Source organism: Primulina huaijiensis, chromosome 6 (assembly GCF_012295235.1).
Source record: "Primulina huaijiensis isolate GDHJ02 chromosome 6, ASM1229523v2, whole genome shotgun sequence".
Classification (NCBI taxonomy): domain Eukaryota; kingdom Viridiplantae; phylum Streptophyta; class Magnoliopsida; order Lamiales; family Gesneriaceae; genus Primulina; species Primulina huaijiensis.
The window spans coordinates 8,053,181-8,072,634 of record NC_133311.1 but is presented as its reverse complement, the minus strand read 5'-3'; the positions used below and the strand labels follow the sequence as shown (position 1 = coordinate 8,072,634).

Here is a 19,454-nt window from a genome sequence, read left to right as displayed (position 1 = left end):
AAATGTATGATTGCATGATTAAATGATAATATGACATAGTTTCATGAAATTAAGGATTTTTGCCGAATATTCGATAATAGGCAGGGAAAAAGAGACCGGGGACGACCAAGTCAAGAACATGTAATTTTCATTAAATAATGACAAGACTTCCTAATATGATTTAAAAATGATTTAATTTTTCAAAAAATGTTGGAGTTCGAATTATTTTACGAGTCAAGCTCTATCTTTCCCAAGAAATCGGTTTTCGGCAAACAAGGTGTTTTAAAATATCAAAAATATTATTTTATGGAAACTAATTTTATAAAATTTTATTATTTAATTAAATAAGTGTTATTGGGCCCAATTTAATTAATTTAAGTAGGTCCAATTACCCTTAAGCTTGCAAACCCAAAACCAAAGCCCATTAACATGTTAATTATTTATAAATAAGTTGCCAAAGCTTTCAAAACACCACAATTTCACTTCCTATCAGCCGTTAAACACACCTCAAGGCACACACCATATTTTTGAAATTAAGAGAAGGAGAAAAGGCTAGGAGTTTTCGTCGTCCGGTCGTCCAACGTCGCACCCTCGTCAACGATCGAATAATCGAGTGTTATAAATGCAAAAGCACGTTTCCTAAACCTTTTTAAGACATCATACAAATCATAATATGTGTGTTTAATTGTTTATGCATGAAAAAATATGATTGTTGGATTATTTTTACGGTAGATCGTATATTTTAAAAAACGCGACGATTTTACGTTATTATGAAAATCATTTTTGAATCCGACGGACACGCTGCCAATACATGATAAAAATATGAAGGAAACATGAACAAAACATGATAAATATTGAAGGAATAGCAAGCTGGAAACCGTAGGAAGTTATCATGAAGGACTCGTGGGTTTGTTGTTGGGTTTGCAAATTCAAGGGCTCGGTTCTTATGCATGGGGGCAGGTGTTAGGTCCTGGAAAGAGTCCTAGGGCGGCTAGGGTTTGAGCTTTGGGCTGGGGAAGAGTCCACGTGAAGAGGGACTCTCCCCCACGCTCGTGTAGGTGCAGCAACGGCCATGGGGGCTCGCTTCTGGGGCTGGGGCGAGCTAGGTGGATCCTATAGGGTCCTAGGAAGTTGGGAAAGGGCTGGGCTAGGGGCTGAAGCGGCTGGGTTGGCAGGTGGCTCGAGAAAAAATGGGAGAACATGGAGGTGACAAGTTACTGTTGGGCGTTGAGGCTGATCGCGTAGCTTGCTGCACAGGGTTAGGGGCCGGGCTAGGTGGTCTGGACGATGGCTTAGGATGGTTCAGAGAGGGGTAGGAAGGATCAGAGCTCGTGGTGGCTCGAGCAAGAGCCCACGAGAAGAGAATTGGTGGACGCTAGGGGAGCGGCTCGCGCGGCGCTGCTTGTTGCAGTGTCTTGCTGCGTGGCTCAGGGGCATGAGCTGCGGGTGGCTCGGGTCTGGGACTGGTCTAGGGTTAGTAAAGGTCATGGGTGGTCAGTGGTTAGATGGCTTGATGAGTCCTAAGGCAACTAGGAAACCTAATACAACTAGGACACCTCACACGCACACATGCATGCAATCGGGCTTAGGGGAAATGGGTTTTTGTTCGGGCCAGTGATGGTTATATGGGCTGGGCTTGGTCAGGAGGGTTCTTAGATGGGTTGGCTCGGGTTTGGCTCAAGGTGGCTTGGCCATGGCTCGAGTAAATTGGAAGATGGCTCAGGGTGTTATTATATGTGTCAAATTCGAAAATAATAAGACTAAAACTGGAACCATGGGCCAACAGATGTGGTTCATAGCTCACAAGGGTAGAATAAATAATAAATATATTATGTTTAAAATTTGAGATCAAAATAATGAGTTTTAGATTTATCCAATATTTAATCGCCTAACGAAACGTTAATTAAATAATTAATTAAAAAGTCTAGTTTTAAGCTTTATAAAATTATGAAAATTATATTTAAGCTTAAATAATTATTAAGAATAAACCCATGTCATTAAATGTGAGAAAAAGATAAATTCGAGAATTTTTACGTCCAAGGGCAAAACGGAAATTTTACACTTAGGAAAATATGAAAACACTTGGCATCATCCCGAAGGATCATAATGATGTTTAATGATATTTTATGATTTAAAATGATGATTTTGATGATAATATGTTATTTTACGATTTATTGTAAAGCTGTGCAATTTATACTGTTTAAAATGCTAATTTTGGAAAGCTATGTTATTTTATGATTTAAAAGAAAATGAAAAATATTTTGAGTGATGTGAATTGACTGTGACAAAAGATATGATTTATGATATATGATTGTGTGGGGATGACGTGAGGACCAAGGCCCCAAAGGGACCCCGTTTACGGGAAAAGGTCCCAGAGGGACCCCGACGATCGTATTTCTATCGTGGAACCTAGTGCACACCTCCATGGGCCATGTGGAGCTGAAGACTAATCAGTCGACCAAAGGATAAAAGCGAGTCACTTTCAAAGATCAAACTTCACCCAAAATGATATATGATTGAAAGCTTTATGGTTAAAGATTTTATGATATATGATTTATTATTTATGATGATGATTAAAGCTATTTTTAAAATGATTTTACGATTTATGATTTAATTATGCTTAAATGATTTTAAATTGTTTATTTATGTTCAAAAGCTATTTTAAATAAAAATATGATTTTTAAATGCATGTGATTTTATATGTATTATTTGCTATCTCTGTTTAGAACGTGCTGAGTCTTTAGACTCACTAGGTTTGTATGATGCAGGATTTGATGATTTATAAGAGGTGCTGACGAGTGAGTGGATCGAGTGCAGCAGTACACACCCGAGGGTCTTTATGTTTCCGCACTAGCTAGATAGATTTATGATTTAAGGATTTATGTTAATGATTTTTATTAGAGATATTTTTATGCTTTATTTTTATTATCAGTTGATCGTTGTGAAAGTCAATTTAGGAAGTTTTGGTTAGTTGGTGATTTAAGATTTTATTTTATGCACTTGAGATTTCATATGCTAAATTATTATGATTGTTGATTATGTTAAGTTATTTTATTTAGATAGTATTTTCGAGTTTATGATTCATTATTAGTATATAAAAAAAATCGAGGTCGTTTCACAACACACAAAATTTTCGAAAACTTTGAGGAGGAGAAAACAAGGAGTTCTTCGCACCCCATGCCGACGATCATATATTCGAGCGTTCTAAAACGCAAAGGCATGTTTCTAAATTCATTTGACGCATCGTTCAATCCATATTATGCTTTTTTTTGTTTATTTTTGCATGAAAAATACGTATGCACGATTCGTTAAACGATAGAACAAATATTTTCAAAGTTTTGATTATTTTCAAGTGTATTTGAACATGTTATGATATCCAACGGGTGCGCTGCCAATATAAGATGTTTAAGGGATGGAAAAAGTGACGTTTTGGCGCGAGACGAGGGCTGGACAAGAGCTACAAGGGGCCGTTCATGGTGAGGGGTAGTGTCCTAGGGTTTTTTATGGAATTTTGGCATGTAAGGGTTCGGCTAAGGGAAGGAGGGCATGCGGCTCGACCTGGGCTTGGGTATGGGGTCGTGCAGGACATGGCTTGATGTTAAGAAGAGTCCTATCATGGGTAGGACTCGTTGACAGCAGCCGAGGAGGAGTCCAATAGAGAGTGAACTAGCAATCTTTCTTATTGTTACTCTGCTGAAATTTACGCTCACGCTTATTATATACATTCATAGCTATTAGGCTATATTTCGAGCATTTTAGCACACTGAGATTACTGTCAAACTTGATCTTAGAGATCAGTTGTGCTAAGTTTTTCAATCGAGTAAATTGAGTTGTAAACTAAGAGTTTGAGTTTTGGCATTGTTAAGACCAAACTGAAGTGGGTCTGTACAAGTCTTGTATTGATCAAAGTCTTTTAGTGGAAATCCTATCTTCGTGATAGAAGGGGTGACGTAAGAGTAATTGAAATCTTCGAACATCCAGAAACAAACCTTATGCATCTTTTACAAGCTTTTCAGTTACTATATTATATCTTTCAGTTAGTTATATTTCTCACTTAACTGTTAACTGACTGTGATCGACTGACAAGATTTTGAGAATCATTTTCTCATCAAACTGATTCAAACCTTCGAGAGAGAGTTAAAAACCGTGAGTGTTTATTCAATCCCCTTTTAAACACTCCTTATCCTCTAACCGATCCTATCAATCTTACATCTTTATATTTTATTTATAGATATGTCAATATTAACAGCATAAAGTCGTGTTGTGCTACTTTAGGTGTATCAACATAAAATTAAAAATTGTGCTTTTTCAAAAGCATTAATATAAACCTAGAATTTGTGCTACTTCGAGAGCATTAATATTAAATCTAAATTTTGTGCTTTTTTGAGAACATCCATACAAGACTAAGAATAAATTATTTATGAATTTTACTTCGAGCAACATTCATATTGATAACGTGTTATGAACATTTGAAATTAGATATTAGAGAATGAATTGAAATGATTTATTCATTATTTAATATATTTATTTTTTATTATTATATTATATATTTACAAAATTTGAATAATGGATAACATAGTGAAATATTAATATTATTTTTATAATTACAATACTTTATTTATAACAAAAATTCGAATAATCAATAGTTTTGTACGAGCATTTAAAATCATTATCAAGTTTTTTTTGTAATATTTATACATGTAAACTGTTGCCCCAAATCGTCCACGAAGCCGATGCAGCTGCCGTACCAAAACCTCCCTTCTTCCCACTCAAAAACCCTAAATTCTTATATGTATGCATTCTTTAATTGACAATAAATTATTGTGATTTCATGGAGAATAATATGCTGGATGATCAAGATTTTTTGGTAGCTTCGATTTCACAGCTATCGATTTCGAGCAATTCTTCGCAGCCGGTGGTTGCGCGGTTTCGCCCCGAATGGCTTCAATTTGACTTGGACTCCGATTCAAATAACTTAGTCCGATTCGAGCTACGCAACTCCAAGGTCAGAATTTTTTTTTGTTTTGGAAAAATTATTTGTTGTTTTGTTTTACTTCACGTGTTCCGAGTTCAATCTTTTGTACCCATAGTGTGTGGTTGGAGGTTTGGCTTGGTTTTTTCCCGGATGTTGAATCAAGTTTGAAAATATTGGCATCCATGCTAAAAAAGTTTGTAGCTTTAGTGCTAGGTTAACGAGATTTGTACTACCGGAATTTAAGTATATCAGGGAAATCGTTTTCCATGGATCAGTTAATTATTCTCTCTAGCTGCTTTCACAAATGTTACCTTTTTTAAAAAAATGTGTTTAGCGTATAGTTATGGTTTATGATAATGCCCGTTTCCTTTTACTTTCCAGCTTTTCAAGCTAGGACCATCGCAATCAGTATGTGTATCTGAGGCTTCTGAAGTAAATAAGGAGGTATTTTACAATTTATCTTGCTCATGCTACAATTTCATGTTTGTAAGGTTGTTTGTGCCACCCTTTTGATTATTTCAGTTGGTAGCACTACTACTTTGATTGCAACTCACTATTATATTATGTGTATGAAGTTCTCTATGATTTTCTGTACCTTACAAGTAATATGCTGTTTTTGTTGTAATGGTGAAGATAAGAAAAAGAAGGATTTTGTTTTCTTTTATTTTTTATTTTTGTAGGAAAAAAAAGGATTTCTTTCTATGAATGACATCATGTAGTTAATAAGATGCGATGGATATTTATTCTGTGAATCAGAAGAACTACTCAAGGGGAATCACCATACAGTTTATAAATGAGGAGGAAAGTAGGGCTTTCCATTGTGCATTTGAACAACGGAAGAAAGACGTGACTGTTCAAGGTTGGTTTTTTACATGGTTGCAGGTGTCTCGTGAAGATGTAATTCTGTGATTGTCATTTTATCTTTGTTTATTCTTGCTGCTTTCTTCATCGTGCTTTTAAATGATGGTGGTAGTAGAGTCCATCAACTTGTATATGTAGCCGGTAATATCATTAATTTGAGTCTTACTCGATTCAAGTGTTCTGTTACTTATTTCTAACTTTTCATCTAGGACTTACCGTATTCTTCGCCACCTCTAAACATTTCCTTTTATTTCAGCCAATGTTTACCCTTTACATGGCATCGTTAAATTCCTGCAACGCCGCTATGACTTTAAAAGACAATTTTCCTAAAAATGTGATTGCATTATGTGTCTGAAATCTTGTTAAGAATCTTTGTCTATTGGTCACTTTATAGCTGTTTGATTCCCCGTTGATGAATGGTGTCGATTCATGCCCATTTGGCCATTGTCCATTACCTTGTTGCGAACGGAAAAATCACGATTGAGTTATTATAAGCATGTATGCCTGCAGATTTTTTTTAACAATTCATGTAAATATGCTCCATTATAATTATTGATGTCTGATTTAAATTCAAACGTAAATCTAGATACGTTGTAAATGTTATAAATAAGGACTCTAAAATAGGGAGTATATACCAGTCTGTAGTTTATAACCGTGGCACACTTTTTCTATGCAGTAGCGATAATGATTAATCATGCAAGTTTGCATATGCATTCTCATCAACAGATAATGTCTGCAGTTGTTAAGTACTCGCAGTTCTGAATTTGAATAAAAAATCTGATGTCAAAGTTCTGAGTATGGATTTTCTATACCGTTATTAGCGAGTTTTAATATGTTTATAAATCTTTCATGTCATGCAGTCCAGGCTTCTGTCATTATGAGAATTTGATTTAATTAAACGATTATCAGGCAGAAGTCGATAATACTGAAGCAGAGGCACGTGGAAAGTCATATGCAATTTTTTTTGCAGGATCATTTTTGCCAAATGGAACAGTGTTATCTAAAAGTAAATTTGAGGACAAAATAGAGGCATCCTCTGCCAAAATGTACTTTCATTACTATGGACAGCTTTTACACCAGCAAAATATGATGCAAGATTATGTGAGGACAGGTTACATATCTCAGCCATAAATTTATATTTCTTTGAAATTGTTTTTGAACCCTGTCACTCACATCTGAGCTTTTATTTTTACCTGCATCTTCATTGGCATGTGCTATTGTTTTTCATTTAGAGATATTTTTATTCAAGAGCTTATGATTCCATGGCATTGGTTTGTAAATTAAAATTATAAGTCTCATTAGATTGTTGAATTATTAGAAATTTGTGTTCAGGAACTTATTATGCAGCTGTCATGGAGAATCGTGCTGATTTTGTTGATCGTGTGGTAGTTGATGTTGGTGCAGGTAGTGGCATCTTGTCATTGTTTGCTGCTCAGGTACTGAATTACATACGATTCTTCGCACTCCCTCATTGAATAAACTGATTTTTTTACCATCATAGACCAATTGGTGGCTGAATTAGATATTCCTTTTTGCAGGCCGGTGCCAAACATGTGTATGCTGTTGAAGCATCGGACATGGCAGAATATGCTCGTAAACTTGTAGCTGGGAATCCATTGCTCCGCCAAAAAATAACAGTGATTTTTCTGACCATACTTTAATATTATTTTCAGATCAGTTGTTTGATTCGTTATCAGTGTAATGTCCCTGTTTATTATGTAGGTTGTAAAAGGTAAAGTTGAAGAGGTTGAATTACCTGAGAAGGCAGATATTTTAATTTCCGAGCCAATGGGTACGTCGTCTGCCTATCTTTCTTTCGTCATCTCGCAGATGCAACATTTTGATATTTTGGAAAGTTAATCTGGCTAAACTAAATGAAGAGAACTGTAGTATGCATGGATCTATTTATATTCATGGAAATGCTCTTCTCACTTTCCGTAATTTTTAGTTTGAAGAAGACCTGAAGGCATATAATGGCCACTAAATTTCCTGCTGCAGGCACTTTGCTAATCAATGAAAGAATGCTCGAGTCATACATAATTGCGAGAGATAGATTCCTTATTCCAAATGGGAAAATGTTTCCAGGTTTAGGAAGGTATTTATTATCCAAAATAGTCTTCTTTCTGTGCTCAATTCTATGTTTTCTTCTAAGCAGAAAAATTCTCCAAACTTTTCACTTGGACAATGAATTGGAAGTGGATAACTCTGTTCTTTTCTTATTTTCCTCGGTTTCATTGTCTCTGGATTTTGTCTGAAGTATATTCTTGCGTTTTACTCTTTTTTAGATATTATACATCATGGATGTTCTCATTTCTCAAGATAATAGGAGTGTGTGTATGCCTATGCTTCTCTTTTATAATAATTCTCTAATTTCTGGTGGCTTTGAATTATATTAATGCTTGAATGATTTGGTTTTAGTCATGATACGGTTATATGTAGCTATTGGATCATGCATCCTGTGAGCTGCTTTTCGAGCTATTCATTGTACGACATTCTTTGAAGGGCTACAATGTTCCTATTTCCAAGTACCGGGATGAAAGATTTTTTCAGTCTCTATACTTTCTAACAATTTTTATTAATATTTATATTCCGAGTTGTGTAAATGACTAGAAAGCGCCTCAAACTATCTGTAGCCAATCAAATAACCTAGTTGTAGAGTTATTGGTTTTCTGAGATTCAGGTCTTGTTATCGAGTCACACTGGGGGTGTGAGTGCGGATTTTTCTTAGTAAAAGATGCATGAATATGCATGTACCTGTTTTTTCTATTTGCTGCTGTAGGATAGGTTTTTTCCCCCACATCAGTAAGAGCTTTACTTAGTTGTTTTCTTATGGATAATATATTTGTACTTACTTGTTTTTGTAGGATACACATGGCACCATTCAGTGATGAGTATTTGTACACGGAAATTGCAAACAAGGTTGGCTACTATTATTGCAGCAGGTGTTGCAAATGTCCTACTGGGAAAACCAGGGACGGGTTAGCTGTCAATTAATATTTTAGGCTCCGAGAGGGAGGGATGGCCTTTCACTTCATGGAATTTTAATTGTATAAACAAGTTGAGAATGTTATGTCGCTGTCGTAATATCTTCCCTTGACAATGCTTTTCTATCGCGACAGATATTTGATTTTGTTTCTTATTTCCACCCAGGCTTTATTTTGGCAGCAACAAAATTATTATGGCGTAAATTTGACACCTTTACATAGTGCTGCATTTCAAGGATACTTCTCACAGGTTGGCTCCAATTCTTTCGATTTGTCTTGTTTGTTTTTATGTTCACATTGAGCTGCAAATCACTATAAGACCATGTGTTGAGTTTTCAATCCAAGATGCTTTTTATATAGTGTCTTTTATAATTATAAAATAAATACAATACAATTTAATTCTGGATGGTCAGAGCATCACATGTTTTTATTTTCTTAGTTTTGTATCTTTGGAAGCATGAATTTTGGATGTCTATATCATTTGTGTTGAATGCTGGGAACCTTTTTCCTTTTGTATGTGTTTGCAAAACCGAGATTGGAAAAAGTTCTTTTTGGTCTTCTATAATAAATATTTTACGACAGTGATAATATTCTAGTGAGTCCCATTGTCGTGATCATATCTTGAACTTAATTGTGTGGATCAAATTTTATTGAGAGATTATAATGAAAATATCCTCGGGCATGTCAATCTACTTTGGATTCTTTTGCAGCCAGTCGTAGATGCTTTTGATCCAAGATTATTGGTGGCTCTTGCAGTTTCCCACGAGATAAATTTCATGTCCTCCAAGGTAAATGTTAACTTCAACCACGTAGCTATTTTGTATGAATTCAACTTCAAATTTCGTTTATGGTTGATACTTGAATTTCAGAAATAGTTTACTGAACTATCTCCTAGTAATTTGTTGACTGTTTTATTAGTACATCCACTGTAACTTGATCGGGGACTAACATGGTTGGACACTTTTTTTAATCAATTTCTCAACTAGATAGATGGAAAAGCATGACCCCTTGAAAATGTGAAGCAAACTCAATCATTTTGTTAAGGGGAATCTTGTTGTGCTATACCAGAATTATGATATAGTGGTCTGATGACCATTTCTCTGAGAAAATAGTTCCAAAAGATTTCGTTCATTTTTAACCATCAATCATAGCATAATTTACATATGAAATATAAATTTTTGGTTTTTGAATAATGGAGTCACTGGTGGACTCAACATTTGTATATCTAGTGGTCTCTTTACTTATCATTCATATCCAGAACTTTTACCGTATAAACTTGCTGTGATTTATTTATTTCGTAAATATGACTCGGATAATTATAGTTTATAGTTCCTTGAAGAGTATTCGACCTTCAGAGTTGCAGCACATTATCAGTTGCTATCTTTTCTAAAGTTGTAAATATAGGATTGCATGCTAACAAATTATCAAAATTTATGACAGGAGGAAGAATTATATGAAATTGACATCCCATTGAGGTTTATAGCTTCCGTAGGCACCAGAATCCACGGTTTGGCTTGTTGGTTTGACGTGTTGTTTGATGGAAGGTAATGGTTTTATGATTTGTGTTTGCATTTTCTTTTATTTGCCTTTGCACCGTGCTGACCGCATCAAATTGTTGCAAAAGTAGCACTGTACAAAGGTGGCTCACCACTGCTCCTGGTGCACCTACGACACACTGGTACCAGCTACGATGTGTATTGTCCCAGCCAATTTATGTGATGCCTGGTCAAGAGATAACAGGTCGACTACGTATGGTTGCTCATAAAGCACAGAGTTATACCCTTGACCTAATATTATCAGGTTGGTTTATGCAGTTAATTTTGTAGTTATGACTTATGCACGAATATTTTTAAATGTGTTTGGTTCCTTCTACCTCGAACTTGATAAACTATCATTTACCAATAATATAGCTAAAATGTGGGGCCCTGGTGCTGAACAAGGAGGAATACTACAGACGTCATCTGGTAAATTTGATCTCAAAGAGCCCTATTACCGGATGTCTCAACCTCAGGCGTATCCAATGGCCCAAGAACAAACTCCTCAGCAGCTACTGCAAACACAGGTTTTGAGCATGCAGCTGTGTTGCATATACCTTTTTCTCATCGAATGAAAGCAGTATTTGAGTGTTCATGAAATTTGCTTGTATTATTTTCCCTCTTCCCGCCAGAACAACTTAGTTACATTTGTTCTAGCTTTTGACCTACCTGGTAGTAATACTGATTTTCTTCCCAAGAAACGACATCGAGGTAGTTTGAAATTTCTTCCCCAGCTTCCCAGCTACTTTTCAATCATGTTACGTTTACAGCTCAGGATAATCCATTCTCAACTCGATTTCCTTTCTTTTGTTAAATCGGCGCAACTTTGTTACACTTATTCGAGCTTTTAACCTACCTGGTAGTAATACTGAATTTCTTCCCACGAAACGACATTGAGGTAGTTTGAAATTTCTTCCCCAGCTTCCCAACCACTTTTCAATCATGTTACATTTACAGCTCAGCATAAAATCCATTCTCAACTCCGTTTCCTTTCTACTGTTAAATCCGCACCCTTACATAATCATAAGAAGAAGCATGCTTCGATTGATGATAATTTGAATTTAAGTAACTTATATGCTGCATAATGCAGGATTTACCAACACTATCCCAAGATGAAGAAGGTTCAGATTTATTGCAGTAATCTTTGTGATTCAGAGGCAGAGCTTCCATCATCACTTCAACGACAAATATACCGATTGTTTCTTGATGTTCCCCTTTTCATTACTTTGATTTTCTTGACCTAGTGTTTCTTTCTGTCTGACTAATTGTTACTTCTATATCTTATTACTTGTTACGCAGCTTATGCCCTCCACTGATTGTTCTAAGTGCCTTTCCGCCTATTGTAACTCATGGTTTTATTCAATTCAGATCAGAGATGGGGTTGCGACCGTCCCCCTCTCTTTTTTTTTTTAATTGACTAAGAGCTTAAAATAATTATATATTTTTTATTTATATTTGTTTTTGGTCCCTCTTAAAATTCTTAAATTTTTTTGTTCCCAACCTCCATTTTCGGGTTTCCTCCCTGATTCAGATCATTTTTTTGGATCATGACAAGTGACTTCTCGAGTTCATGTAATAATTTACCAATTCATTAATGATTAAGATGAATATTTTTGTAAATTAGGTACTTCAATTTTTTTAGCACATCTAACCCCAAGAGAGTTCTCAGTTCATGGCGAGACCTCTCTGACGCATAAGAAAATTGATTATTATCGCCTCTCTACTAAAGGTATGTCAATCTTATCTATAAAACGAACGTTGGCTTCAGGAACATTTGCAAAGAAAAAATTATATTTAATTCGTGCAAGTTCAGCCATATAACATTTTAAGTATACAAGTATCGGTTAAGCTTTGCCTATGAATTGCAAAAGCATATGATCAACAAAAAAAAAAAAAAAAAAAAGAAANTAGAAGAGAAGCCGGAACAAAATATGTGGCATATGGTTGTTGACAGCACCTAGCTTGAGTTCTTGTTGGTATGAGGAAAAAGGCTCCCGACTATGGCTTTGGCAACTGGAAGGAGAGCTACAATAGTGATTTGTCTGAAGTGCTTGTCCTGATGCTAATCTGACAACTTGGCTTTTTGTTCCATCCAGCCCGAACCAGATCAACGAGTAATCTGGAATTCCTACCAGTGGAAAACTGAGATTGCAGGTTGCATCCCCATATAACATCACCTCTCCAGTTCCTCGAAGACAGACCTAATTAGCTTTGATTCTTGACAATGGTGTAACCTTTTCCCTTAAAACACCCTTCAGAGCTTGCCTTGAATGTGCTTGCAATGGTTTGAGTCCGACAACAAGCTTCATTTCGGGTGAGAGTTGGCCGTTCTACAACTGTGATTTGTTGATCCTCAAGAAAAGTGCTGGGTACTCCAGTGGTCTGAACATTGAGTCCTGCCATGGTTGATCTTTTGTGTTTGTGTTTTGCCGAGACATATGAATGTAGCTGAATCATAAACTCTTCTGTATCCTTGGTAAGGTGAACTGAAACAACTACTGGATGGATATTGATCATCATAACCAAGATCATGATCCCATCCATGGGAGTCGAAATCCTGCTCATCAAGAAACTGGGATGAACCCTCAAAGGAAGGTGGGAGAGCTGTATCTGTTAATGGAACTGCAATAGTTTCAGAGCTTCCCGTTTCCTTGTCTGCAGCGGTGTCATTTTCATACGGGGAACAAATATTGAAACCAAATAGATTCCCACTATCCAAAGGATTCTGAATCTCGGCCGTGGGATTCACTTCTGATAAAATTTCCATCGAATAACACAAAAGCAGAAGATGCGATCTCCAACTCTCTTTCGTGCATGGGTTATTCTGTTGGATCTTGGTTTTCTCGTGCCCAAAACGCAACAAAAGTTTTAAAAATTTTAGATCTTGACATTCAAGATGTATTTGGACACTCGTATGGTTTTATAATTAAACATTCATAGTGAGTTTAAATTTTATACTTTTGGTGAAAGATTCACACAGCTCCAACTATTCCGGGGTTAGCGGAAATAGCTCTTGATGAATTCCCTATGAACTTTTTTCAAATCTCTTTTCTTTAATCCTCCTATCAAGTCCACGACTTGATCGTCCGTTCCTCTTCCAAATAGCGCTAGAATATTTGGAAGAAGTTTTACGTTGGATATCAAAGTTTGAGAGACGGCTCAAACTCCTTTTCGAAAGAGAGAGGGCCGAAATTTGAGAGAAAAAGGGAGAGTGTTTTTTCGAAAATATGGAGTCTCTTGGAGGCTTTCGAAAAATTGTGAATGAATTGTGTTTAACCCTAAACTTAATACACATATATATAAGCTTAGGGCCCATTAATTAAATTAAATACTTAATGGGCTTAATCAATTAATTATTCGAGTCCAACTAGTTTAATTAATTAATTAATCTTTTAAAGTCCAATTAAGAACCTTAATAATATGCATGTTGGTCTTGTACTCCTACAATATACATATACACATTACATTTAATTTAAATCTCTTATAAATTCAACATTTGAATTTAATATTTAAATTATAAATTCAATTCCTTGAATTTATAACCTCCAAAATTTAATATTTAATAAACTCAAATTTTGAGTTTAATAAATTAAATCCTCAAATTTTATAAATTCAACTACTTTAATTTATTCTCTCCAAATTTTATAAATTCAACTTCTTGAATTTACTATCTCATAAATTCAACTCTTTGAATTTATATTCTCAAAATTTAATTATCATAAATTCAACTTCTTGAATTTACTATATCATAATATAAATTCAACTCCTTGAATTTATTCTCTCAACGAGAACAAATGATCCAATGTTTGTGTGACCCTCAATGGTTCAGAGATACAGCTAGCCGTGGCTTCACAACTCTTTGTGATTCAGGACATAATCCTTTATTCGGGCTTACCCTAATTTGCCCCATTCTATGTATCAATAATTGATCATGAGAATGTCAGAAATCATATTTCTGACTAAACCCATCGAATCATTGTAAGAGAATCTAGTAGCATCGGCCCATGATTCCATAGGTATCATTGATAGTGCCTGCAAGAACCAGTCGATTATGATTAACGTACAGTACGGTCCTTTCATCTCGTATATCCCGATCGAATCTGCAACCATTGGTTCATCGAGGATTGCATAATAATTCGATAACTATGTGACACATATAAATAGTGGCATCGCATGTATTATTAGAGAACTCCTTCTCCAACGTACATCTCATACTCTGGCTAGAGATTCCACTCACTATTATTTCATTAGATCTCATAGGATATCCACACACGTAGGTGAGCGGTGAATCCCCGACTACAATGCACTAGCTCCTACATGTGTCGCAACTGTACCCAATCTCGCCACTTGATGACTCTCCTGGAGCCGGTAAACGAGTCAAAGCAAAGACTAGCATATAGAGCTTCAGTGTTATCCCGGGTCGTAAGGACTAATGGTGTACAATCATAACCACGGACTTATCATCTCGATGAATGATAACCACTTGGAAAGTCCGAGGGAGGGTTGTTCGGTATAATCATTATATGACTACTCATCTGTATATTTGGATATCTATGCCCTTACCAATAAACGCGGTACACAACATCACAGATGCTAGTCTCGAGCTCACGCGACCTTTATCCATGTTTTAGGCGGTTGAATCGACTAGGAACGAATTTAGATTATACATTGCTTACAAATGAGTTTCAACATCGAATTACGATTCATTTGTATTAAAGTATAATCAAGGTCTTTATCTATGTTCTTCACATGTGTATACAGATAAAGAAATAACAAACCATGAAATAATGAATTGTATTAAAATAAAGATTTTTTTATTACAACTGAGTCAATAAAATCTGTGGAGCCCCACATTAGGTGGTATCAAAGCGTAAGATATTTGGGAACAGGGTAGATCGAGTCAGTTGAATTGCTTGATCATGTGATATATTTTCTAGCATTTTCATTGTGCCATAATGTGAAATACATGATTGTAATTGAAATATTATATTGTTGAGATTTTTTCTAGATTTTTGAGATTATTTATTCTCGAGAGCCAGAGATGGTTGATACAAGATTGAGATGATTATGATATTGTGATTTTATCTGTGTTTGATCTATTGTATATCAGACATGGCTACTCGAGGTAGAGGTCGTTGTAGACCTAGACAGAATGTACCAGTGGCACAAGATCAAGGCAGTGCTACTCATACTCAGATGGATATAACTCCGACTCCAATGGAGATGCTGTTAGCCAGATTTCAGTCTTCGCACCCACCGATGTTGAAGGGTACCGAGAATGCACTAGAGTGTGAGAACTGGTTGGAGAATATGGATCAGTTATTTGAATCTCTTGAGTATCGAGATGATCGTAGAATCAAATTAGTTGTCCATCAGTTATTGGATGTTGCTAAGAGTTGGTGGATCATGACAAAGAAAGCTTTAGAGGGTCGAGGTACGATTGTTACCTGTGATATTTTTAACTCTGAATTTTATCATCGTTTCTTTCCTACCTCTTACAGGAAAGAGAGGGGAGCCGAGTTTGCAAATTTAAAGCAGGAAAATCTAAATGTTGAGGACTATGTTGCTAAGTTCTCAAATTTACTGAGATTTTCATCTCATGTAGCATCTGATGAAGAAACTAAGGCCGATCACTTCATAAATGGTCTTAACCCAGATATATTTACCTTGGTTAATACCGGAAGGCCTTTCACTTTTGCTGAGGCTCTTGATCGAGCCAGGGGAGCTGAAACCGGAATCATTAGGCAGAGAGGTTCTCAGTATATGCAACGACCCCAACAGCCACAGAATCGATAGCAATTCAGACAGGGTAATAGTGGCGGTAACAGTGGCAACATAAGAGATCAATTTAGGGCTAGAGGCAAGCAATTTAAGAGGCGTGGCAGTAATTTTTCGAGTTCTAATGGATCAAGACAGTCTGGTTCAGTTCATAGCACTGGTTATTCAGGCCTGACTTGTGGTCAGTGTGGTGGTAAACATTATACAGATCAGTGTAGAGGAGTCTCGGGAGCTTTCCACTTGTGTAACCAGGTGGAACACTATGCTCGAGTGTGTCCTAACCGTGGCAGTGATATATCTCAGAGTGGGGGATCATCAAGACAAACACCTCACCAGAACCTCCATACCCCTACAGTTCATTCCTATCAGCAGTCAAACCGGTCAGATCAGAACAAACAAAGTGGTAGCAATAGGGGAGGACAACCACCTAGATAGCATGCTCGAGTCTTTGCACTCACTGAGGATGAGGCACATAATGCTCCAGATAATGTCATTGCAGGTAAGTGTCTTCTCTCAAGTTATCGTGCTTATGTTTTGATGGATATTGGTGCATCACATACTTTTATAGCTGAGAACTTTGTCTCGTTGCATTCATTGCATTCTATGCCATTATTATCTACATTATCTATTTCTACTCCACTGTCCTGAGGGATGAGGTCAGCTGAAATGATAAGTGGTTTTGAATTTCGTTATGAGGATAATGTCATTGAGATTGATTGTATTGTATTGTGTTGGAGATGTCTGATTTTGACTGCATAGTTGGTATTGACATGTTGACAAGATACAGGGCTACTATAGATTGTTTTCAGAAGATTGTTAAATTTAAGCCTGATATGACAGATCACTGGACGTTCTATGGTAAGGGTTCTCGAGCTAAGATTCATTTGATATCTGTTTTGTCCATGACTCGTTTGTTGCAGAAAATAGCAGAATGTTTCTTTGTTTATGCAATCGATATTTCAAGGCCAGTACCTAAATTGGTAGATATTCCAATTGTTAGTGAATTTTCAGATGTATTTCCAGATGAAATTCTAGGATTTCCTCAAGTCCGAGAGATTGAGTTCAACATTGAGTTGATGCCAGGTACACAGAAAAACACCTCACCAGAACCGCCATACCCCTACAGTTCATTCCTATCAGCAGTCAAACCAGTCAGATCAGAACAAACAAAGTGGTAGCCATAGGGGAGGACAACCACCTAGATAGCATGCTCGAGTCTTTGCACTCACTGAGGATGAGGCACATAATGCTCCAGATAATGTCATTGCTAGTAATTGTCTTCTCTCAAGTTATCCTACTTATGTTTTGATGGATACTGGTGCATCACATACTTTTATAGCTGAGAACTTTGTCTCGTTGCATTCATTGCATTCTATGCCATTATCATCTACATTATCTATTTCTACTCCACTGGGCAAAGTGATGAGGTCAGCTGAAATGATAAGTGGTTGTGAATTTCGTTATGAGGATTATGTCATTGAGATTGATTGTATTGTGTTGGAGATGTCTGATTTTGACTGCATAGTTGGTATTGACATGTTGACAAGATACATGGCTACTATAGATTGTTTTCAGAAGATTGTTAAATTTAGGCCTGATATGACAGATCACTGGACGTTCTATGGTAAGTGTTCTCGAGCTAAGATTCCTTTGATATCTGTTTTGTCCATGACTCGTTTGTTGCAGAAAATAGCAGAATTTTTCTTTGTTTATGCAATCGATATTTCAAGGTCAGTACGTAAATTGGTAGATATTCCAATTGTTAGTGAATTTTCAAATGTATTTCCAAATGAAATTCTAGGATTTCCTCCAGTCCGAGAGATTGAGTTCAACATTGAGTTGATGCCAGGTACACAACCTATTTCTAGAGCCCCTTATAGGATAACGCAAATTGAACTGAAGGAACTAAAGGAACAGCTTGAGGATCTATTGGCTAAAAGATATATAAGACCAAGTGTTTCACCTTGGGGTGCTCCGGTTTTGTTCGTGAAGAAGAAAAACTGGTCTATGAGGCTTCGTGTCGATTATAGACAGTTGAATAAAGCCACAATAAATAATAAGTATCCTTTGCCAAGGATTGATGATCTCTTTGACCAGTTGCAGGGTTCTTCAATATATTTTAAGATTGATTTAAGATCTGGATATCATCAGTTAAGAGTTAGAGAGGCAGATGTGCCTAAGACTTCTTTTTGTACCAGGTATGAGCATTTTGAATTTTTTGTTATGCCTTTTGGGTTGACCAATGCACCTGCGGTATTTATGGATTTGATGAACCGTGTGTTTCAACGGTATATAGATCAATTTGTTGTGATCTTCATTGATGATATTCTTATTTATTCAAAATCAGAATTTGAGCATGCCGAGCACTTGAGAGCTGTTTTGAAGATTTTGAGAATTGAAAAGTTGTATGCTAAATTATCTAAATGCGAGTTTTGGTTGGATAGAGTGGTTTTCCTAGGACATGTGATTTCAAGTGCTGGTATATAAGTTGATCTGAGTAAAGTTGAGGCAGTCATCAATTGGTCTAGATCGACATCAGTTCCTGAGGTGCGTAGTTTTATGGGTTTGGCAGGCTATTATCGCAGATTTATTGAAGGATTCTCACAGATTGCGAGGTCAATTACTCAGCTAACACAAAATAATGCACCATTTATTTGGTCGCAAGCATGTGAGGCTAGTTTTGTTGAACTTAAGCAGAAATTGACTAGTGCTCCAGTTCTGACTATTCCATCAGGTGTAGGAGGATATACAGTGCACACTGATGCTTCACATCAAGGACTGGGTTGTGTATTAATGTAGCATGGCCGTGTGGTTGCCTATGTTTCATGACAGTTGAAGCCACATGAATCTAGATACCGAGTGCATGACTTGGAACTAGCAGCAGTGGTTTTTTCCTTAAAGATTTGGCGTCACTGCTTGTATGGGGAGAAATTTGAGATTTTCACTGATCATAAGAGTTTGAAATATCTCTTTTCACAAGCGGAGCTGAGCATGAGGCAAAGGCGTTTGTTAGACTTATTGAAAAACTATGATTGAGAAATAAAATATTGTCCAGGCAAGTCTAATGCAGCAGTCGATGCTTTGAGCAGAAAAGTATGCAATATGTCCTTGATCACTAGCAGTGTATCTGATCTAATAGAAGAATGTTGTCTTTCTGGTTTGGATTTTCTAATTGATACTCAACCTGTAAGAGTATTTATGATTCAGGCAGAGCCAGAGTTGTTTGTCAAAATTAGAGAGGCCCAAAGGTTAGATCAAAGCATTCAGAAATCAGTTGAACTCGTTAGATCAGGACATCGATCAGAATTTTGGGTCAATAATGAGGGTATTTTGTTTGTGAAG

The 19,454-nt window shown here is 36.4% G+C and overlaps 1 protein-coding gene across 2 annotated transcripts; it reads left to right on the top strand.

The window, feature by feature from the left end:
* The first annotated feature begins 4,676 nt into the window (after nucleotides 1–4,676).
* Nucleotides 4,677–11,723, top strand: LOC140979357 (probable histone-arginine methyltransferase 1.3). Of its 2 annotated transcripts, none has more exons than XM_073444718.1 (15): nucleotides 4,677–4,984; nucleotides 5,336–5,398; nucleotides 5,711–5,813; nucleotides 6,786–6,926; nucleotides 7,148–7,251; nucleotides 7,354–7,452; nucleotides 7,538–7,607; nucleotides 7,814–7,910; nucleotides 8,680–8,734; nucleotides 8,966–9,049; nucleotides 9,510–9,587; nucleotides 10,240–10,343; nucleotides 10,424–10,599; nucleotides 10,710–10,861; nucleotides 11,425–11,723. In XM_073444718.1, the coding sequence occupies exons 1-15, from the start codon at nucleotides 4,811–4,813 to the stop codon at nucleotides 11,473–11,475; spliced, it is 1,551 nt and encodes a 516-aa protein (XP_073300819.1). In that variant the 5' UTR covers nucleotides 4,677–4,810; the 3' UTR covers nucleotides 11,476–11,723. The 2 variants fall into 2 exon arrangements, with proteins under 2 accessions (XP_073300819.1, XP_073300820.1); XM_073444719.1 differs by having other exon boundaries at nucleotides 4,678–4,984; nucleotides 10,427–10,599.
* Nucleotides 11,724–19,454: the final 7,731 nt, after the last annotated feature.

Excerpts from the sequence above, each read along its gene's own strand:
- LOC140979357 (XM_073444718.1), top strand. The coding sequence starts at position 4,811 with ATGGAGAATAATATGCTGGATGATCAAGATTTTTTGGTAGCTTCGATT. Across the intron at positions 7,252-7,353 it reads TGTCATTGTTTGCTGCTCAG|GCCGGTGCCAAACATGTGTA; the intron begins GTACTGAATTAC and ends TCCTTTTTGCAG. Across the intron at positions 10,600-10,709 it reads CCTTGACCTAATATTATCAG|CTAAAATGTGGGGCCCTGGT; the intron begins GTTGGTTTATGC and ends CCAATAATATAG.